The sequence below is a fragment of the Equus caballus genome, chromosome 7 (genome assembly GCF_041296265.1).
Source record: "Equus caballus isolate H_3958 breed thoroughbred chromosome 7, TB-T2T, whole genome shotgun sequence".
In the NCBI taxonomy this organism is placed as follows: domain Eukaryota; kingdom Metazoa; phylum Chordata; class Mammalia; order Perissodactyla; family Equidae; genus Equus; species Equus caballus.
In genome coordinates this window covers 75,398,997-75,422,802 of record NC_091690.1, presented here as the reverse complement: position 1 = coordinate 75,422,802, position 23,806 = coordinate 75,398,997, and the positions used below count along the sequence as shown (strand labels likewise).

Below are 23,806 nucleotides of genomic sequence, written 5' to 3'. Positions count from 1 at the left end.
ATTGTCTATTATAAATCTCATAATTATCTTGGAGATAGAAAAGACCATACTTATGATTTGGCTATGGAAACATGAATCTCATAAGTGTTAGTGATTAACTGAGATCACATACATAGGAAGTGAAAAACTTAGGAATTTAACCAAATGATCAAGCCCCCAATATTTTACTTCTCATCTACTCAAACAGCTGTTGCAACATTTTTCAGTGAGAAAGCTGGAGGATAGAGTTTGAAGTCTCCCTAGTCCAAACGTGCGAAGAATTCTGAGACGAATCTGCTTTGTCTTGACACTGTAGACAATAGGATTAAGCACTGGGGGAAGGAGCAGGTAGATGTCAGCCATAAGGATGTGGACTACGGGAGACAGATGCTTCCCAAAGCGATGGACCATTGACACCCCAATAACTGGCACAAAGAAGATGAGTACCACGCAGATATGGGATACGCACGTGTTGAGTGCCTTTAGCCGCTCTTCACGAGATGCAATGCCCAACACAGCATTCAGAATCAGGACATAAGAAAGAAGTATGAAGATGGAATCCATGCCAAGTGTGGTGATAACTACACACAGTCCATAAACACTGTTGATCCTGGCATCTGAACAGGATAATCTCAGAACATCCTGGTGTAAACAGAAGGTGTGGGAGAGGGCATTGACATGGCTGTAGTGATACTGTCTCAGTAGCAAAGGTGTGGGCAGTACAACTCCCATGCTTCTTAGCAAGCAGGCCAAACCAATCTTGCCAATTACACTGTTGGTGAGAATGGTAGTGTAGTGCAGTGGCCGGCAGATAGCAACAAAACGGTCAAAGGCCATAGCCAGCAGCACTGAGGACTCCAGGAATGTGAATGTATGGATGAAGAAGAGCTGAGCATAGCAAGCGCTTGCCTGAATCTCCGGAGCATCCAACCACAACACAGCAAGCACAGTGGGGAGTGTGGACAGAGACATACCTAGGTCAGTTAGTGCCAAGATGGAAAGGAAGTAATACATGGGCTGGTGGAGTGAGGACTCTATGCGAATGACAGAAAGGACAGTAATGTTACCAATAAATGCTACCAAATATGCAAGACAGAATGGGATTGACAGCCAAAAATGAACATACTCCAGTCCAGGAAAACCCTTCAGAATAAATATGGGCTCCACAGTATCATTGTTATTCCAGACCACCATAGTCATCCTTGGCAAACAGTGAGGAATGTTTTCTGTTATTTTTTTTAATCATTCAAAATTATCCATGTGAGCATAAGCAGTGTAATCAGGATACAATATATCTTTCCTCTAACCTCACAGAGGAAGGAAGGAGGTACTTCTTAAGGTTCTCATGCAAGAAACATTTCCCAGTAGTAAAAAGCACCAAATTCTGGAACAAAGCTGTGTACTACATGAGTCTGGTCACCTCTGACAAGAACTTTGATGGATTTGCACTGAAGACACTAAAACCTTTAAGCAGCAAAACAGCAGAGAAATAAATCTTTACTACACATTATAGAAAGGAAAAGGGAGAAAAGTCAGAGTAAATGTCTGGATTTGCATAAGCTTCCTGCCAGTAACGTTCTTGAGTTAATCATTTATTGCTTCTAGGCTATCCTGAAAACTGAATTGGTCCCAAGAACTCAACATAGATCCCTTCATATTTATTTTTATTTAATAATTTATAATATTTAAAACTTAAAAATATTCAATGCTTTAATAATAAAAAATAAACACCCCATTATATGAAAAGAAGGCATAGGAGTCATCCCCATGGGGTAGTGGTTAAGTTTGCGTGCTCCACTTCAGCAGCCCAGGGTTCAAGGTTTGCGTTTTGGATCCCAGGCATGGACCTACACACCACTCATCAAACCATGCTGTGGCGGCATCCCACACACAAAATAGAGGAAGATTGGCACAGATGTTAGCTCAGGGCCAACACCCTCACCAAAAAAAAAAAAAGCAGCATGAAAAAGGGTAAAAAACTCCATAATTCTGGTACACTTGCATATTTTTGACTGTTTAATATGATAACTCTTCTGCAACCTAAACTCCTCATAGCAAGAAAAATATATACATATATTATATATATCATAAGGTCATAACATAACTCTTGAAGCTCTTCCTGTATGCCGACTCACAAAATAAAATTAAAACAATATATTTAAGCTCAATCTGTCATATACTGTATATCTTACATTTGTAACAATGGGGAATATCCACATTGTTTCTATTCATCATTTCTTGCTTGTTTTTTCCTCTCAAAATGATGCTTATAATCACATTTTTAAAAATATTAAACCTAAACGTTAAATGTTTTTCCAATTTTATGACCCATTTGCACCTACCTCCATGAACCCATAGCAATCTCAGAAATGCAGTTCTGAGTACTCACCATTAGTGCCTCTTAAGAACAACCAAGTTAATTTTCCCTTTTCAAAATGTAATTCTAATGTCTGGCTTTACTTTCTCTGAGCAATCTTCATGGTGATTGCCTCTGTTAATGCTGCCCTTGCTATAGCCTGGGTTGATGGCATTGGGCGTAGCAGCTAACTCTGCAGGACTCTCTTGTCCCTTCAGTCCTCTGGTTCCTTATGTTAGCCCTGTCTACTGACCTTGAGAAAATTCTTCACTTAGTCATTAAGAGTCTAGGCTTCCTCGATTTCAGACATCTCCGCTGCAGCATCTCAGCATCTCTTTCATCCTTCCTTACAGACCCTTGGTCTCTGGCCTCTTAAAAGTCTATCACAGATTTCAACCCTGGCTTGAAGTGAAGATCTTTCCAAATGCAGCCTCTTATTTAGCATAGGTTCTGACTAGCACTGACCTTTTATTGCCGCTATTTTATTTTATAAAAGCTTCATTTTTTTTTTCAAATTTTCCCTTCTTGGCTGATTCTTATATCAATTTTATAGTGTGAATACTAAGAGTTGTCAGGCTGAATAATCTCTAATTCCAAAGAGGACTTTGGATTAAAATCTATATGTTAGGTACAGAAATAAATACCAAGCTATCTTCTCCACATAATAAGAAATGTCCTTCTCTTTCTCCCTTTATCCTCAAGTCCAGGCATCCCCCCATTCCCTATGAGTCAGACACCTCCCTGGTCTTCTTCTCCAGCACCAAGTGAGACCTCTAAATGGAGCTTTCATCAGGTCCCTTGTCTTGGATAAAGCAGTCAGCTACTCATCATGTTCTACATCTAGTGGGCAGAATACTTACACAACACATTTATTTTCTTTACCTCCAAGCAGCATTTTTCTCTCCAGTCTCCACAATCTGCTGAAGTCCCTCCTGACTTTCTTTTTTTTCTCTTCCTCTGGCAAAAACTTTTGTTTTAAATCTTGTTCTAAAGTTCAGCTCATCAAAACATTCTAGACATTAACACTGAAATATATAGAGCACACACACACACGCGCACGTGTGCACACACACATACACACACACACAAAGATTATATTGTGACCACAAGAGAGGGAGAGTTTCTTGTACCCCATGTAAGGAAATTATTCTGTGCTTTCTCCTTTAATTCTTTCAATCTTGATATAAATCACACTTTCTTCAATTCTCAGAGAAGTTGTAGGAAATAAAATGGATCACTGTTCCTTAGGAATGTCTTTCTCTCTGCTCTGAGTTCTCTGAGTGCAGATTGAAGTGTTTAGAAAACTTCATTGTGAGACTGCCCATAGATTTAAAGGTAGGATAGGCAAGAATATCCCTACTTAGGCTCTTTCTGTCTTGTCTTTCTTTCTCACTGACTCATCTGTCACGTCTTTCGCTTTTTCTCAGTCCCTCTATTGCCCCTTCTCTGTTCATTTTCTTCTGACTCTACTTTTAAGTCATTAACAATGATTCTTTCAGTTCTTTGTTTATTTTAACACAATTTATTCATAGTGAGGTGAGAAGAAGTAGTGAGAAGAAACTGGGACTAAGGACAAAACTGTTTCAATGGGCATAGGCATGAAAAGACTGCTGTCACGCACTAACTTATTCCGAGTAATTCAGGGAGAACCACTGAGGATAACACCATTTTATCACAGCCTCTCCGGCATCTTACCTGCAGTCCTCAAAAACTATCTTCTACTGACCAGCCTATAGCAGGACATTACGATATGCCATAAATTTCAAAATTGTTCACAAAGAGAATGACACCCATTTTCCCCTCCTGTGTAAATTGTATACTGTCTTTCTAATGATTTTACTATCTTTAGCCCTCGTATCTTAACACAAGCTGTGCCAAAATCTTCCCACTATTTATTTGTAATTAAAAATTAACACCCTTGAAATTCACATATAAGCCAGTTACATCAGTATGAATGCTTAATCACACAACCAGTAGTCTATTTCCCAAATCATTCAGTTTCATTTTGTCTTTCTCTGCCTAAACTTTCCTCTGTTGTAGGTAAAATCATATTTTCTTTCTATTTCTGTGGCTTTCTCTCTCTCTGTCACTTAATTTACTCTGAACATCTTTATCCTCCCTATTCTGCTTCCTGCTGCCATTTCCTTCTATTTTGCTTTGCTTAAATGTGTGTCTTTTCTGCATGTAATTCTCTTTTTTCCCCAGTCCTTTTACTTCCTCTATCTTTCTTCTCAGTTCTCTCTGTATTTCTGTGCTTTTAGTTCTTGCTGTCTTTAGTTTATCCCTCACCTGTGAAGAGTTCTCATCTTTATCTGAAGGTCAAACTTTTTCTGATTATAGATGCTACAATTTTGATTCTCCATGGACCTCAGGTCTTGAAAACCTCTGATTCCGTGAATAGTGAGGCTGGAATGCTTCCACCATCTTTATAAATACTCCTGATTTCTACTGGGGTAGACAATTAGGGATTGGTGTCAGAGTGTGCTCGATCCCCAGAGAAGAAAGTAATATAAACAGCCCTTAATCCCAATGTGTAAAGAGCATATGACTATGATCCTGGAAATTGTAGAAATATGTCTCTATTTGTATCTACTACTCCCAGTCCTTTCTTTCAAATGTGGTAGTTTTCTCTTCTCTAATGAGCGTATGAGAGTGAAGTCATAATAACTACTCTAACCTAGAGGAATATTGAAATTTCAGCTTCGTTAGGGGCATCCATATAGAGCCACGGTAATTAAGTACAGTGAGAGGTTCTTCTGCTATAAAACGCTTCTCACTGAACAGGGTTGTTCATTAGTTATGTATTTAATAATCATTTATTAAGCAAATGCAGGATTCAAGCTTCTATATTAAGCTCTGTAAAGGCAAAAATCATTCATTATCTGGTTCATCACTGTTTCCACAGTATGGAGTGTGGCTTCTCAAGGCATTATTTTATTCTTTTTCTCAGCTTATATCTTGATTATCTACCTCTTTGCATTTATTTATAAATTTTAGAAATGGCTTATCAATTTTCAGCAAGATATATATTAGAACTTTTATTTTATTGAATCTATAGATCAATTTTGGGAGAACTGAAATATTTAGATTACAAGATCTTCCAATTCAAGAACAAGGACTTCAATTAATTAAGGTCTTTATTTTTTCTCAATATTATCTTATACTTTTCTGTTGAGAGATATTATATATCTTACATTAGATTTATTCTAAAGTATTTGACATTAATTTACTCTAAATGTGAATAGTACTTATAAACTCTCTTCAACTAAATGTTTGGTACTGATATAGAAAAATAAAATCAATTTATATTTGTCCTTTTCCCTGAAAAACTGCTAAGCTTACTTCTATTTCTAATAACTCATCTGTATAGTCTTTAGGCCTTATTTTGTACCAATCTTACCTCCGTGAGTAATGCCAGCTTCTTTATCCTTTATTTTTAATCCTTATATCTTGTATTTATTGATGTTTTGTGCCAACCTCAGCCTATCCATAAGGAGTCTTGTGGCCCTTGCAATTCTTGTTATGACTGCAAGAGACCCTCAGCAATAACCATCAAGAAACTTTGAAAAAAAAGTCCTTGAAATTACATGGCACACCTGGGGCCACACAGCAAGGCTGCAGGTAAAGATAGTGCAGACCTGGGTTTCTGCTTTTTCCGGGGTTGAGGGTAGAGGCCCATGGTTTTGAGGGCTTACACTTTCTTGGTGAATTTAAAACCTAACAGTGGGAATTTAAAGCTCAGGGAGAGAAAAAACAAGTGGCTCAAATGATCAGTTATCTTAGGAGCCTGGGGGCGGCTGTGGCTGGTTCTTCAGCTGTGTGGCTGGCACTATGTTTACAGTGTACTTGAGATAGCCATCTTGGAAGTGGATGCCTCAGCAATCAAAGTTTAAGTCACTTGCATTACAAAAACGAAAGACCACCTGTCAGGGCTTACACTACAATTGACTTATTGCTCTGGTTAAGACCTCTGGCACGATTTTGGACAGAAGTAAGGAAACTTATGCTTTTTCTTTGTAGATCTCACAGGTAACGTTCTCAACTTTTCACCACTGAAATACGTTGGCTAGGATTTTTGGCAACTAACTTTATCAAAAAACGTACTTTCTAGGGCTGGCCTGGTGACACAGCAGTTAAGTTCACACATCCCGCTTTGGACAGGGTTCACAGTTTGGATCCCGGGTGTCGATCTACCGCACTGCTTAGCAAGCCATGCTGTGGCAGGTGTCCCACATGAAAAGTAGAGGAAGATGGGCACAGATGTTAGCTCAAGGCCAGTCTTCCTCAGCAAAAAGAGGAGGATTGGCAGCAGATGTTAGCTCAGGGCTAATCTTCCTCAAAAAAACCACACCTTCTATTGTTCATTTGATGAGTGTGTTATAAAGACTGGATGCTGAATTTCATAAAATTATCTTCTGTGTCCATTGAAGTTTATGATTTTTATGATTTATTTGATTTTCCACAATTATCCTATTAATGTGATTAATTATATCAATTGATTTTTAAATATCAACTTTATATTTCTGGAAGAAACCCAAGTTTAATGCGTCACTTTATTTTCCTTTATTTATTGCTAGATTTGAGTTGTTAACATTTTGTTTAGGGGTTTTATATCTATGTTCATCACTGAGAGTGACCTGAAATTTTCCTTACTTGTAATGTCTGTGTCATGTTTTGCTACAGAATTATGCGTAGCTCAAAAATAACTTAGGAAATAGTCCTTTCTTTTTCCCCAACTAGAAGATTTTGTGTACAATTGGTATGGTTTCTTTATTAAATAGCTATCTGGGGATAATTTTCAATTATAGTTTTGATAGATAATAGTCAAAAGACAGTTTAGATTTTCTCCTTTGTCAGTTTTGAAACTGCTTGTGGAAAGATATAATTATAGATTATATTTTTAAACATCAATAGTGCTATTTGGATTTTCTGTTTCTCCTTTTGCATATTTTCGTAAGTTGTGTTTATCTAAACATGTGTATTTTGGATATATATGTCAATGAAAATAATCCATAACCAGAGCCAAATGAAAATTTGGGAGAGTTTATGCTGAGCTAAAATCTGAGGACCTTGGCCTGGGGCCTTTCTTCCCAAAGGAAGAAAGGGCACCAAAGAAGTGGGGTGCACAGAGTGGTTATATACCCCCAAACAGGATGTTTCACATTATGATTGAAATGTCCCTTTTACAATTGTCATGAGACTGCTCTGTTGGCACAGCTATTGATGTACACAGCAGGTAGGTCTGCTGTCTCGGTAAACACAGCAATGTGGCAGGTCTGTTGTCTCAAGCTGGGTGGTCAAAGGTGAGCACGGCATCAGTTCCTAGCTTAAGGAAAGATGCTTATCCTTCAGGAAATGCCAATGTAGGGGGAAGTTCCACCTTTATCTTAAGGGCATTTGTTCTTGCCATAGTAAATGTTTAAAGCAGATATACAATGTGTGCTCAATGGCCATTGTCAGTCCCTTTTGGAAAAAACAAAGTCAGGCCGAATTAGGTTTACACCAAATGTCTTCCTCATATACTCCAATATATCCTATTGCTTTCCATTTCTATTTGTCATATATTTTAATATTTATGGGGTAAAAGTTACCCATTATATATCATATGATTTTTCAGTGTCTTCAAGAGTGTCAAACACAGTTGACTATAGTGGAGCCATTTTAGAAGAGAGTCAGAGCTGCCTTTCCAGAGAAACTACTTTGCTCTCTTGAACTTTGGACTGAGCCAAACCTTTGGACTGGGCCAAAATGGCAATTGTTTCATAAACAATTGTTTAAGAAGTCAGCAGGAGAACTAACATCCTGATCACAAAGAATGAGGATTGTAGACTTTCTGAAGATAGAATCAACAGTCAATCAATGTTTAGACAACCCTAACTCTCCGCCTCCAACTCCAATTAAAATCCTTTGTAATACAATCTGCCTTCTTTGCCTTTAGAAACCCCTCTCTTTTACTCCTTAGTAGGACACTATTTGGGTTTCTACTGAAATCTGTGCTCCTGAAATTGCGATTCTTGAGAACCCAAGTAAATTTTTTGCTACTCTTGCAGTTTATGCATCTTATTTGTTGACAGAAGTGTCAAGATACCGCCTTTTTCCATTGCTGATTTTGGTTTTATATGCATTCTCTCTTTTACACTTACCAGTCACACAATAGAGAAATAATTTCATTGACTTTTAGAAAAGTCAGTTGTCAGAGGTTGGGTTCTCCAGAAATAGATACTATGGCAGAATTCAGGATGCAAAGCACTTATTAGGAATCATCACCTATGAGGGGAAGAGGGAGGAAGCAGGACTGAACAAAGAGAAAAGTTGAATTGCAGCACACGCCTGACAATTTCTTGCCCAACACACTGGGGCTCTCTAATGCATTACTCAAAATAATTTCCCTGTGACAGATGAAAATGCCAGGATATTTATATTCCAGCTTCACCCATTCATCTAATATGGGATGCCCTGAGAAGGGTAAGACCTCTGGGAAATGGCTTTCTGAAATTGAGAAAACCACAGAGAATCTGTACATGTCACAACCCGTAACACAAAGGATTCTCATCAATTTTATTGCCTTCTTTCTCATCTACTTTCCTCCAATTGCTGTTGGGAGCTCAAAATTAGCATTTTATGCAGAGTAACTTGAGTTTTTCAGAAGTCACTCCCAAATACGCTTTATATTTTCAAAAAAATATATACATTCATCCTAGTATATGAGCTATATTATTTTATAATGAAAACTCTGACATTAAAATAGTTTGTCTATGAAACCTTCCTTTCATATGACTTCCTTTTTTCTCCCATTTTTGTATCCCCTTAGTACAATCTTTCCTAATCATTTTTGAAATAATGTATATAATGCTCTATCCTCTCTTCCCCCTGCAGATGTCTTTACTTCAGCTTACTACCTAAAACTCAGTTTCCTCACTTCAGGCTTTTCATTACCAAGGGGATATTGTGTGAGGCAGAACAACCCCTTGGGGTATCAGAAGATTCCCCCAGTTGTCTTGAGTCTAAAATAGGAAGATAAGGCTTATGTTGGCCAGGTGAGTGGGATAGACTTTCAGTCTAATACCTTGCATGTCTCCTCATATCTTCTACTACTGATTACATGTGTCTGATTACATGCTGCTGCCCTACCTAGTCCATATTCTCCATCCAGGATTTCTTCTTCTAAATGCAGGCCTCAGGATACAGACTTAGCAGTACATGTTTTTATCTAATATCTCAACAACAATATTAATAATACCTAAAACTTGTGCTGCCAAGCACTGATGAAAGAGGTTTGCATTTATTATATCACTTAGCCCTATGACAGTAAACTGATTACACTTATTTAACAAATGTGAAACTGAACCATAAAGAGGTTAAATAACTTGCCCAAAGTCTCAGAGCTAATAAGTGGGTAAGCCACCATCTCAACAGTTGGTCTGTATAGTTGCAATCTTCAATATAGCATAAATGATATTCCTCAAACTCTACCATGTAGCAGCATCTGAAATCTTTATTCTTAATCTTATTTTTTCTTACCTTTCCACATAATTTGAGAGTTCGTGGCCATCTCTTCCAGAGTTCTCCACTCTACTATACTCTTCTCTCCCCCATGCCTGGATCTCAGTGATTGGACATATCAAATGCCGAGACATACCAAATTGTAAAAACAAAATTTTATTCTTAAAAACTATCGTAATTGTGACACAGAAGTGTTCTGAGTTTTGACTCAGCTGCTCTGACTAGGTTCCACTCTTTAGGGGTTAGTTCAAGCAGTCCCCAAGGCTGCTTCAGTGCTTTGACCTGTTTGATTCTTCAGTGAAGCCACTGAAAAGCCATATTGAATTATTCTTCTGTGCCAGCATTAGGACATTTCAGATGAACATCTTTTTCCTGGTGGAGAAAGAAGAAAACAGCAAACTTCCATTGGAATTTCCTCCCCAGAACCCTCTCCCTTCCAGCAGACACATACCGTACAGTTGCTGGATTCTCTGGATGTCATCAACACCAAGGTGGAAGGTTCTAGGGTCATGATACACATAGCTAGGATACATGATAGAGTTCTGACTTCCAGAGTGCCTCAGGCCCAGAGAATGACCTAGCTCATGAATGGCAACCAGGAACAGATTAAACCCTGAAAAGGAATAGGCAAAAGGATAAAAATTAAATATTCATATGGAAGGCAGAAAGTGTGTGAAAAAGATGGGAGAAAAAAAAGGAGAGAGCAGAAAAGGAGAAAAGAACAGATATAAAAATGCAAGAAAAAGGCAGGCAGAGAAGGAAAAATTCTAGGTGGGACACAAAATGGCAAAATATATAGACAGATAAACTGGAAGTGAAAAAGAAGCATGAGGAAAATTGAGAGACCGATAAATGGAAAGAAAGAGATAGGGAGAGAGAAAAGCACAATATGACAATGTGTTTATTATAGGAGCATCTTTATTTAGAAATGATCTCATCTCCCCCACTCAAATAGGAGACCCAATTCTTCAGCCAAATCTTCTCGCCTCATCCTGCCCACTCTGAATCCTTCCCTCTATCCTCTTTACTTTATTCCAGGCCCAAATGGAGACCATCAATACCAACCCCCAAGCTCCCAGAGAGTTCTGTCACTCCCGCCAAGTAAGGTCTTTACCTTTGTATGAATTTGACCAGTGTTCTCCTTTGTCAAAGTGGATAACTCCTGGAGCATCAGAATCTGGTAAAAAGGCATGGCCTAGGATACCTCCTGGCCCATCAAAGGGCCAATCATCTCCATGGGCTGTGGATGATGATAGAAGCTATTGTCAAAACAGGGGGTCTGGGGAAAGGGCAGAAATGGTCTTAGGTAAGCCTCAGTGCCTTAGGATACCTTGCAGCTGGGTACAGCTGGAGGTATGAGAGGGCTAAGACACAATCTATGCAGAGGAATAGGGCGGGGCCAAAAATCTAGCTACTGCCTATCTCTTTTGGTAAAAGAGGAAAGGGAAAGATGGCAAACACTGAGTGAAGGTTATAAGTTAGACACAAAAGACTTTTGCCAATATGAAGGGAAAAGGGAGGAGGAAACTTAGATTGCAGGTTTTATAAATAGATTGGATCAACTTTGAATAGCAGTTCAACAGATTGGATGGCTACACAACTCCCTTTTGACATGAAAATGTGCAACCCCTCCTTACCCTGTTCACAGTGCCTCCGCTCCCCTACCTGCTGTTTCATTGCACCAAAAATGTCTTACCTGTATTATAGCTTTTTGATTTCCATTAAGATTTTGCCGGATTTTTTTTCTCAGAAGTTGGATTAGCTGGACTGGGTTTTTGTCTACAGACTGAGACGATTAGCCCTTTACCTGGAACCCCATACCCTTCCTCCCATGTCAGTTTCTCACCCAAGTCCCAGAAAGAAAGCGTGATGTCTGCATCTTGGCTTTTTGCCTCCTGGAAGATCAAGGAGGTCACATTACTCCAGATGGAAAGCGCATCAAGTATGATGTCTTTCACTGTGTCTCGCTTCATTTCTCTTGGGTAATTGATAATCCTGAAACAAGAAATCTTTAAGTGGAATAGCTCAGAGGTATGAGAATTATCCTAGCTCTAACAAAGAATGACTGTGCTTTGGGGCAAATTATTTAATATTCTGGGACTCATTTTGTTCATCTGTAAAATAGAGTAAATCCCAGACTAACTGAATCAGAAAATTGAAAAGAAAATAAGAAATTAAACCTGCAAAATATAGATTTCTAAGAATTTAGCAAATTCTCCACATTATCCTTATGTAAACTAAAGTCTGAGAACCACAGCCCCACAGGGTAATTGGGGGAAAGAAAAAAATCAGTGTCAATTCAACTGAAATGTACAGTGTTCTATATAGTTAGGTACTGCTTTGCTTTGGATCTATTCTGTATGTTTAGGATTCCTAAGGGAAAAAGTAGCCTAGACAAGGAGCAAAAATATATCAAAATTATATCCTATATACACCCCCCAACACCACACACAGATGCACATAGAAAAAAAATAGATTTAACTAAGGAAAGAATAGTAGGTTCATGGTCAAAGGATAGAGGTTAGGCTCCAGTTCCTAAAGAGATGATCTGAGGAAGCTAGAATGAGAGCAAGTAGAATTGCCTTCTCTGAGGGAGATTTGGGGCTTTGTAGAGAATAGGGAATGCAGGAGACAGTAGAGGTGCCGGCAGGAGAGATATTGTAGGAAATCCTTTGAGGTAATCACCCCACTCATTCCTCCAGGCCTTAACAGCAAGTACCTATAGGTCAGAGTGTGCTTATTCCATTTGGAACTTCCTGGGAAGACGGAGCTGTTGGCCACCTCAGTTACTCCACAGCGAGGCCGATGTTGCATAGCCAGCATCTGCTCATTTTGTATGTCTGTCTCATTTAGAGGGAGCTGCTGCAGGAGCTGTATCTCTCTCCTCTGGGTGAGGAGTGGTGACTCTTTCGTGGGCAGGAAAAACTGGTGGAAATAGTCCTGGGTGAGAGACCCGGAAGGGATGAATACTTAGAGACAGTGAGGACAGGCTCACAGGATCAGTTACCCAGAGCATAGCCTCATTTGAGGGCCTGGGAAGCACGGTGCATTGACTATCTGGTCTTCTTCAACCTCCTGTTCTCAGTCAAATGATGCCAACTCTCCCTGATTCTCCTGTCACTGGGTAGATAATATTAAACACAGGTGAGAAAATAAAAAGTAATTTAGATAACCTGTTAAAAATTCTCCAAAAACAAAGCATCCACGTTTCAGGTAAGAGAGGCCCAGGAATAAAGGTCACGCAGGTATTAGATGGGAATTGCCCGGGGAAGATGGTCTCTGGTCTTTCTGACGATTGAGGTTTTCTCAGTCAGGACAGAATCTATGACTCTTAGGACGTAGAATTTGGTTGGTTTTGCACATCCCGTCCATGTGCTTTTACATATTCCATTCCATTAAAGTACTTTTAGAAAACTCATTCTCTACATACTGCCTACTTCGGGAGACTCTCCAAAGGCTCCATTGACTTTCATAGCAGTCCAGTGTAAAGAATCTCAACTTCTGGAGGAAAAAAAATAGCACCTTGTATTATAGTCAGGCTTTCTATATCTATATTTGAACCCCAGCTGGACTGAAAGTACTTTAAGGGCAATGCTCACGTATAATACAACTTGGTCTACACTACAGTTCTTATGATAGTACTTGATATAAACCCATGATTGATTTATATATTCTATATAAAATTGCATTTTTATGGCTTTATTTTATTGTGAACTTGACTGGGCACTCAGAGGCACATGATTTACCATATTTTTCTGGGCTAAGTATTAGCAGGAAATTTTACCAGGTCCCTGAACAATTATAAAGTACATGACTAAAATCAGTTATAAGGTGTTTTAGGCATTTCGGATGCTTAAAACATTGGAGGAACAAATTTGCATTTTCTTGAAAAATTTGAAAGTGTGTGGCAGATAGTTTGAGAGATTTTTCAGTCAATAGAAAGGACATATCAGGCCCTTTGAATTACCTCCCCTGACCCTTTTCCACCTCACTGGCTCAGAGATCCTGACACCCGAGTGTTCACTCTATGACCTACAGAAGGCTAGAGTGTGAGAGACAAACACTGGCACTGATTTATTCCTTAGTTACAATAAGCACAATAATTTTAGGGGCCCAAAGATAATTTCATTTCTTTTAAAATCAGAAGAAAAAAAATGAGCTTAGAGTTGAAGAAAACAATTTAATATGTAATATGAATTTATTTATCTTTATACTATGCAGTATGGTGTATGCATATAACACATATATGGAAGCAGAGCCCACCATAGTCATAATATGACAATGTAGTCCTGATAGCTCACTTACCGTAACAAAGTCCAATCCTCTACGGTGTGTAGCAGGGGGTACAGGGAAAGGCAGGCACCAAGGCAGGAAAATAGTAGCTATTAAGGTGGCAGGCCGCATGGCAAATGCTCATTTCTCCCTCTGCCTGAATTCACCTAACACAGATCACGAGGCCTTTATAACCGTGCCAGCAATGTCTAGTGACTCATGCCTTTTCTTTGCATTGGTTAGTGTCGTCATTGCCCATTCTGGGTTGAAAGTAGAGTGCTCAGACTGCCAGGGTGATGACAGCAGCCATGGGATTTATTTGCATGTTTGTTTCACGCCTGATATCCCTCAGGATACCTGGCCATAGCGTTGGCTAAGGAAATACTGGTATAGCTCAGGTTATAGGGGATGTTATTATTAAAAATGGAAGAAAAGAAACAGACACAGGAGACACAAGAACAATTTATTACAGCTTTATGGAACAATTTCTTACTAGTCACAGACAAATACTATCTTGCTCCAGAAACTAAAGAAAAAAGAGAGAATGTGAGGAAGGAAATAGCATCAACTGTAGTGAGGCCCCAGATCAGAATATGAAAATTCTCTGAGACCCAGATAGGGGAGATATAAAAATACACAGAAAGAGAAGTAATGATATTTTTAGTTTTGATACTAAAAAGTATACTAAAAGAATGTTTCAGAAAATAAATCATTGATAATAAGTTGAGAGAGACATGAGATAGACACACACTGCAGAAGATTTCAGCTGAGTCTTTGAAATCACACAAATATGGGTGAGAATATTAATTCTGCTACTTAAAAACTGATCTGTTTTAAGCAAGTTATTTAACTATCTATCTGTAAATTAAGAAAACTAATCATATTCTTATAATATGATAGTAGTGGAGGTAGAAACTGAGCACTGGGCCTGGTAAACAGTAAATCACAATTGATAAGAGCTGTTTTATAATTATTATTATACGCAAAAATTGAAGCAGAAACAAAAATCTAGAGACACTGATAGAAAGTGAATCAAATATCAGACTTTACTGAGCACCTTCCATGTACCCAGACCCGAAATTTCCTCTCCAGTGAGGAAGACCAGAGTGGATGGATGTGGTTCCAGTTGATGTTAATCAAATTTCTTTTTCTCCTTCTTCCAGGAGCCCCTGTTCACTAAGCATGGGACCATCAAGCGTTATTGTCCCTGCAAACACAGCCTCAATAAGTCAAATTGGTTGGCCTTCTCCTATACTTTGAAAACATACCACACCCTTCAAGGGTAATGAAACTTCCACCTGTGAGTCCTATGGAGCATTGTAGCCCTCTGCTTTGCATGCCCAACCCTGTCTTCTTCATGGCTGGGAAAGACACTATATTTGATTGAGGCTTCTCTGTCCTGGCAATATTTGGCATTGAGGAGTGATGAAAAAGAAGAGGTGAAGACTGTGCCAACCACGATTTTGGCATAAGAATAGGTTCACAATTTATTTAAGCTTTAACCTGGTTTCAAGAACTGATAGAAATCAGAAATATATATGGTATAGAAATATATATGGTATAGAAATACATATGGAATATATATATATATGGTAGATAGATAGGTAGCAAACTATTACCCAGCAACAACAGGGAACCAATTACTGATACACGCAACAAAACAGACAACATCAAAAACATTATATTGGGTTAAAGATGCGAGATTATGGTTACATTTATATAAAGTTCAAGAAAAGACAAACTAATTTATGGAAAGAAACCACAACAGTGATTGCCTTTGTTGTGGACGGGAGAGAGGATTGGTGGTAAAGGAGCACAAAGGAAATTTCTCAGGTGACGACACCTCCGATTTCTTGACTTGAGTCTGACTGATACAAATGGATTCACTTTTCAAAAGTCATTAAACCATATACCTAATATCTATGCATTTATCATATGGTAATTATACCGCCATAAAAAATTAATAAAATAAAAATGTAGATGAATAAGGTACCAAAAGCTACACTCATTTCTCCACGAGGCATAGAGGACTATAATATAAATGGTAATATATGTGATCGAATGAGCATATATATAATAATGTTGGTGGTGTTATCTTAATGTGGAAGTGCTCTAAACTAGTTTATGTTCTAAAAGAAGGAAGTTATATTCTAAAAATACAGGGACATAAATGGACAATCAACCATAAGAATTAATAAGATCCAAGGTGTTTGTGGTAAACTTGGAAGAGAGAATATCTTAAATCTGAAAAAGGCGAGGTAGAGTTAAAATTGCCTCTGGAACCAGAGATGTTTATTGTCAGACAGGTATGGTAAAGACAGGGTATTCCTTGTAGCCTCTTTCAACTTTGTGAAATAATGAGTTTGTTCACTGAAACCTCACAGTGGTATAAGCCTTATTTGATCCTCATTTCCCAAATCAATAAACTGAGGCTTGGGAAGTAATAAAACCTTTTCATGGAGATGGTAAAAACGATGAGATTTGCATCTACATCTGCTTAACTCTAAAGGAGATTTTATTAAATGAGTCATACTACTGGCCTTTACGGGCAGATATCCATCATTATACCATCAATATATCCTTGATGTTCTTTTATTTAAATAAATTCACAAAACTTGGAGCCTAAGCTCAGTGGAGTCACAATGAAGGAAACAATGCGTAACTGCCAAAAGTTATTCAAAACCCACAGTAATGTTGGGAAAAGAGAAGCAAAAACCTTCTTTTTGAATCTCCTAAGTCACCTCAGGCACTCCGAAACATCTCACTTTCTAAACCCCCTTGCACTCAATCTCTGAAATGCTCCTGCACCCTTTCCTTGTGAGTTCTTCTCTTTTCTTCATCCCTAGTTTTGTGATTACTCTCCTGTCCATCAGAAGTGGCAATTGGAGTTCATCTTCCTCCATCTAGGCTAGACCTGTCTAGGATGATTAGAGATCTGGTCCCTCCTGTACCCTTGGAGGGACATGACCAGAATCCCCTGTAAAGGATAATTCTTCGATTACTCTGACTTGAAATTCTCGTGCAAAATTGTTAAGTGAAATCCCTTCATGTTTACAGGCCCATGACGCACTGAGGACAGGTACGTGTTCAATTTGCATTGATAGATATAGCACAGTCTTTGGAACCCACAAGAAACTCATTATTTATTAGATAAATAAGAGTATTCAGTAAAAGAATCTCACAGCTACCAATGAGACTGGAAGTGAGTTGTTTGTATCTATTTTGCTAGTGGTAAACATGAGCGTATAACTCACATCTCTTCACCTAGGGCAGATGATAATTATAATAATTTATTGAGCACATATGCTGTGTCAAGAATGCACTATCTTGCTTCATCAACACAACCATTTGTGAAGTAGGAACTTCATTATTTCCATTTTACAGGTTAAGAAAATGAGATTTTACGTCATTCGACTGTCGTCTGGACAGTCACAATGCTCAAAGTGATATGTAGAAGTTATAAACAAAGATTGTTTTACTCTAAAGGTAGAACTTTTAATCACTGAAATGGTCTGCCACTTTCAGAGAGATTGCTTCATCTCTTGTGGTGCCACACGTCGCTGTGATGCTGTTTCTGTTGCTCCCAGTGTGTGCCCTGCAATCTGATAGGGCCGACTCAGATGAGCAGCCACTTGTAAGACTGACCCAGTACTCAAGTAAATGAGTGCCAGGTGCTGAGACCTAACTTACCTAAGAAAGTAAATGAGTGACTTGTTAATGATGTAGCCACAGATAAGTAAAAGTATGTGTTTGAAGTATAATAGCGTTTCTCAAAATGTAATGTGAATACTAATCATCTGGGGATGTAGTTAAAAATACAGATTTTGATTCCATAGGTCTTAGAGGGGCCTGATGTTTTGAATTTCTAACAAGCTTTTAGGTGATACCAATGTTGCTAGGGGTGTTGAGAATGCAGGCAATGTACAAGCTGTGAAGTGAACCAGAAAATTTCAAGAATTGATACTAGCTTCTCCATCTTACTTAACAGATGAGGAGCTATGAGAAACAGGAACCCATCTCTCTCATCTCCAGCTGTATTTTCACCCTCTTCATCATTCCCACAACATCAGATGCCTGGGGCTGAAAAATCTGGCTTATGCTCAAAACCTTTCCCAGCAGAATATGGATTGGTTCTCAACTCTTTCTGGGTAAACTTTCTTGGTAGCAGGAGAAAAAGCACTTTTGAAGCACAGGAATGCGTGACCTCTGTTTCTGTGATTGAGCTCATGAGATGGGGGAGGAGGGTTTGGGGACACATTTTCCAGAGCTAGGAAACTATTGCCTTTGTCATGACACTGGCGACTCTTCTGGCAAAGAGTGACTCCATATCTAATTCATCTTCAGGTAGAAGAAATGTTTCCACAACGGAACTCGACTTTGGGTTTAGACTGAGAAAAGAATCACTGATTGCATAAGGGATAATGAGAGATGGGAACAAGGGAATTGGGCAGGCTGCAAAGAGTCATCAATATTCTTGTGGTAGTACAGAACAACAGGAATGTTTGATTAACGTCATGTTTATTTAATTATTATCAACGTATATTTTCTCCCCTGAAACTATTCTCCATTCACAATTTATTTTTTCTGTCCAGAGAATGTCATGTCATTTGTGATACAAAGGTTGTTAAGATACAGACCCTGCCTTAAATTACTTTACCACCTCACAGAATTATCTGTAAATTAAACATACAATTGTGGATGCAGATAAGCCTTGAATATGTATGTATACAAATTAGACTAGGGACTAACTGCAGTGATATGTTAACCTGCCCGGATTGGTCAGAGAAAGTAAATAGAGGAAATGAAGTAACCTGGGTCTTAGGTTTACAACTTATTGTAGAAACTCAGAGAAAAATCCTAGAACCCTAGGTCATTACTTTTCATTATTTTTCCTTGCAGTATAGGTTTGTATTGAGCAAATCTCTTTCATAGAGATACAAGTGTAGAAAGAGATAAGAAACAGATTCTCTAGGGCTTTAGAAGTAACGTAAAATAATTTATACTATTTATATTTTTGAAATACATATTTATATTATCAATGTTTATTTCAATAAGTATAATAATGTTATAAAATAATACCTACAATAATAAAAGCAGCCAACTTTTACTGATTGTCTCAAGCTATTGGCATGAATTATTGGATTTAACCCTCATGTTACAGGGAATTAAAGTTGAGAGAATTAAATAACTTGCCTAAAGTTGGAGAGCTTTATTTAAGCTCAGAGCCTCAAATTTTTACCTATAATACAGGCACACATAACACATACACAGAAAAGCACACACACAAATACATACATATATTCTTTGTAAAAATTGCACATACTTCACCAAACATGCACCTGACTGTAGACTCTGAAGCAACTCCATGACTCAGCTTCAACCTTGTTCTACCATGGTCCCAGAGGTAATCCTGTCTGCCTGGGGACCCAGCAGGAATCATGCCTGTCCACACACCTGGTAACAGGCTGGCCAACTATAGACATGACTGCCGACTCAGAAGCAGCCTTGTGACCTGGATCCAGCTCCACTCAGCCACAGTCCCAATGGTCCTTTATGTCCAGGGACCTGGCAGGAGAAAGTATTTACCTGTTGAAACTAGTTTGTAAAGACTGGAAGATGTGACAATTTCTCAAAAGGCACAATTACCAATGAAAAACCATAAGGAACATGAAGAATCAAGCAAACATGACACTGACAAATGAAACTAATAAAGCAACAGTAACTAACCCTAAAGAAATGGAGATCTATGAACTACTTGACAAACAATTCAAAATAATCATCTTAAAGCAACTCAATGAGCTAGTTACAAGAGAAGTGAGATAATGAAACAAGATCAGGAAAACAATACACAAGCAAAATAATAAATTCAATGAAGAAACAGAAACAATAAAAAAAGAACGAGAAATCCTGTAGCTGAAGAACGCAATTACTGAGCTGAACATTCAACGGAGAGCTTCAACGGCAGACCCGATCAAACAAAAGAGTCAGTGAACCCAAATAGAGGTCATTTGAAATTATACAGTTAGAGGAACAATAACAACAAAAAGAATAAAAAAGAAAGCCTACAGGAATTATACAATACTTTCGAGTGAACCAATATACACATTATAGAAGTCCTAGAAGGAAAAGAGACAAATAAATGGGCAGAAAGATTATTTAAAGATATAATTACTGAAACTTCTCAAATTTAGGAAGGTTATTGACATCCAGGTTCATAAATCCCAAAGGAACATAAATAGGTTGCAGCCCAAAAGGTCTACAATGAGACAAATTATAATTAAAATATCCAAAGTCAAGGGCAAAGAGAAAATTTTAAAGCACCAAGAAAAAAGTGAATTTTTACATATATGAGAACCCCCATAAGCCTATCAGCAGATTTCTAACCTTGCAGTCCAGAAGAGAACGGGATGATATATACTAAGTACTGAGAGAAAAGAAAATCTGCCAACCAAGAGTGCTTTACTCAGCAAATTTGTTCTTTAAGAATGAAGGACAGATAAAGACTTTCCAAGACAAGAAAGGAGTTCATCACCACTACACCTTACTTACAAAAATTGCTTTAAGTTGTTAAAGCTGAAGAACTTCAAGTTGAAGAACAAGTAGGACCACTTGAATTGAGGGACATTTTAGTATTTTTTAACTTTTTAAGAATTTTTTCTTTTCTTCTGTTTTCCATCCTTATATTTTGTTCTTTGCTGGAGGATATTTTCTCAAATATTCACTATACACATTGAATCAAGGACCTGTATATGTATTGCAACCCCAAAAGAAAGAGTATATGGGTCCCAGGGGGTATTGTGCCTCTGCCCTCACACTGTGGACTCTGCAGGATTAGAGGTACTGGTACTCAAAAGTGGCGTACTCTTCCAAGGGGCAAAGCAAGATTCCCATTGGATCATAACTGCAGCTACCATTTGGGAACTTTGAGTTCCTTATGCTCAGGAACCAGGAGCTAAAGAAAGAACTTATCATCTCGTCAGGGATAACTGACCCTGGACCCAGGAAAAGGTAAAGCTTTAGTTACATAAATGAAAGAGCCAGATGTTTGAACTCTGCCAGGAACTATTTTAATGGGCAATACTTAATGCAGAGCTCTCCTCTGGGTTGGTCAGAGCTTTATCAAGGTGATATTACTATTCTACTTCTCCCTCTGTCCAATCCTTTAGCATCATCACTAAAAATCACTTCGTGTTCCCGCTCAGGTAATCTGCATTTTCCAGCCCCATAATGCCGGGCATTGTTTTTTACATGTCCTCTTTCAAGAGGTAGAAAGAATACACCAGAGACATAGAATCCTGTCAAACTTTCAGTAAGAGATACCTCCTTGTCACTTCTAAGATATCAACAAGCAAGAAAAGGAATTAATTGATTTTAAAAATCAGAATGAGTAAGAACTGCTCTTCCTCAATGTGGCCAAGTGTGACATTTAATTTTATGTGTCAACTTGACTGGGCCATGAGGTGCCCAGATATTTGATCAAATATTATTCTGGGTGTGTCTGCAAGGGTGTTTTCAGATGACATTTACATGAATCAGTAGGCTGACTAAAGCAAATTGCTTTCTCTAATGTGGACGGTCCTCATGCAATCAGTTGAAGACCCAAATAGAACAAAAAGGCTGACTCTCCTTACCCAGGAGGAGTAAGAGGGAACTCCTGCTGCCTGACTATCTTAAGCTAGGACATAGATCTTTTCCTTCTTTCAGACTCCAGCTGAACCACTGGCTCTTCTTGGGTCTTGAACTTGCTTACTTTTGGACTAGACCTTATACTATTGACTCTCCTTGTTCTTGGGTCTATGGTCTTGGACTAGGACTAGACCATCAGCCATCCCGGGTCTCCAGTTTGCTGACTGCAGATCTTAGGACTTCTCAGTCTCCATAAACATAAGTGAATTCCTTATAATAAGAGTCTGTGTGTATATGTATACATCCTATTGATTCTGTTTCTCTGGAGAACTTTGGCTAATATACCAGATAAAAATATGTTTGATGGTAGGTAGTTTTTGGGTATCCCTTCACACGTGCTCAGTTTTGATGGTGCAACAGACAGAATGTTCATATTCATATGCTAAAATTCTAACCCCCAGTGTGATGGTATTAGGATGTGGGGGCTTTGGAGGTGATTATATCATGAGGGTAGAGCCCTCAAGAATAAGATTAGTGCTTTTAGGAAAGAGATCACAAAGACCTCTCTAATTCTCTTTCTGCCACATGATGATACAGCAAAAAGACTGCTGTCTGTGCACCAGGAAGAGAGTCCTCACCAGGCACCCGATTTACTAGCACCTTGATTTTGGACTTCCCAGTCTCCAGAACTGTGAGAAATAAATTGTTGTTTAAGCCACAGAGTCCATGGTATTTTTATTATAGCAGCCCAAATGGACTAGACAGATGATAAATAAACAGTTGCAAAAGCCACAGTTTGAGAAATTTATGGTGATGGAGGATAAAGTACTAGCTGAGTATAGCAGGAATCAAAAATGTATAGTAGAGGAGGGAAGTAATATGTGACAGTTGTCGCCCCAGGACAGCTGCAGTTGTAAGGAGTATAGATCATCCCAATAACCATCCTCTTGTTAGTTCCCAATAAAAAGAAGCCTACATGAATTCTGGAAAAGCTGCTTCCAAAATGTATTACTGAAGCACATGGATCCAAGCACAAAAGGGGTGAACTGTAGTGATACTGTGGTACATCACCCTTGTCCTGCCAGGTCTGAAGAACTCATTCCTCTCCCAGGAGTAGAAGGGCTGACAGATCTGATTTGAGTACTTCTTGTGAATTACTGTCTTCTGAACGGAGACAGCTCACCCAAGGTTTTATCTTTTCTTCGTGGGCAGACCACATCCAAAAACTGATGGGTGGTTAAAAAGGCTCAGACCCTTTCTTCAACTCAGGACAATTCTAGAGTCATCTTAGTTTCAGAGGTCTCCGCAGGATTGAATGTAGCCTTTGTTACAATTGCATGGAGTTCAACTTCTCCCTCTACTAGTTCTTTTTCATTTTTTCCTCATTTCCTCATAGGTATTTAACCTAAGAGTACTGTCCAAATAAACTTCTGCCCACAAATGTTCACCTCTGTATTTAATTCAAAGGGAGCCCAACCTGTGACATGATCATTAACAAAGACAAATACAAGTGACATGAGAAGAAAAATTATTTGCAAGGCACATCACAACAAAAGGCTATATTCTTTAACATACAAAGCACTCCCACAAACCAATAACTGTATATCTATATTTTTAAAAGAGGATACTTGACTGACCTCTAAGAAGAAATTCAAATGATCTTGACACGAAAAGAAGACTAACATCATTCATTTTATAGGGTATAAATTGCATTTATCAGCAAGTAGCAAAACCGAATCTGAAAACTCAATTATAGTGGCACAGACATAGTAATCTAGAAAAATAAAATGTTACAACTCTTCCAGAAGAGCCACATACCGGTGCTCTGAAATCGGGAGTGATAGAGCAATTAACTCTGCTCAATGGAACAGAGCAGGCCTCATAAGGCATTAACCATAAATGACTAATTCATATGCATAATTGGGATTCAGGCAAACTCTTCTTGAATTCACTCACTTAAGGACTTACCCTTGGGCTTTTTAGTCCCTCTGGGTACAACTTGAGTTGTGATCCCCAGAGGGCTTTGTTATGCAAAAAGACATCCCAGTAGGACTAGAATCAGAAAGTCAT

General features: G+C 38.5%; 2 protein-coding genes across 3 annotated transcripts; both read right to left on the bottom strand.

Moving 5' to 3' along the window:
* OR51L1 (olfactory receptor family 51 subfamily L member 1) lies at positions 1–1,875 on the bottom strand. The gene has a single exon (XM_023646262.2). It carries the CDS (start codon positions 1,177–1,179, stop codon positions 172–174), a length of 1,008 nt encoding a protein of 335 aa, XP_023502030.1. The 5' UTR covers positions 1,180–1,875; the 3' UTR covers positions 1–171.
* An 8,103-nt stretch (positions 1,876–9,978) lies between these two features.
* On the bottom strand, positions 9,979–14,310 carry MMP26 (matrix metallopeptidase 26). 2 transcript variants are annotated; one of them, XM_001503525.6, is made up of 6 exons: positions 14,144–14,308; positions 12,558–12,778; positions 11,685–11,833; positions 10,953–11,078; positions 10,290–10,451; positions 9,979–10,210 (listed from the first exon to the last, which is right to left on the bottom strand). In XM_001503525.6, exons 1-6 carry the CDS (start codon positions 14,240–14,242, stop codon positions 10,182–10,184), a joined length of 786 nt encoding a protein of 261 aa, XP_001503575.3. In that variant the 5' UTR covers positions 14,243–14,308; the 3' UTR covers positions 9,979–10,181. The 2 variants fall into 2 exon arrangements, with proteins under 2 accessions (XP_001503575.3, XP_014597394.1); XM_014741908.3 differs by having other exon boundaries at positions 9,979–10,451; positions 14,144–14,310.
* Positions 14,311–23,806: the final 9,496 nt, after the last annotated feature.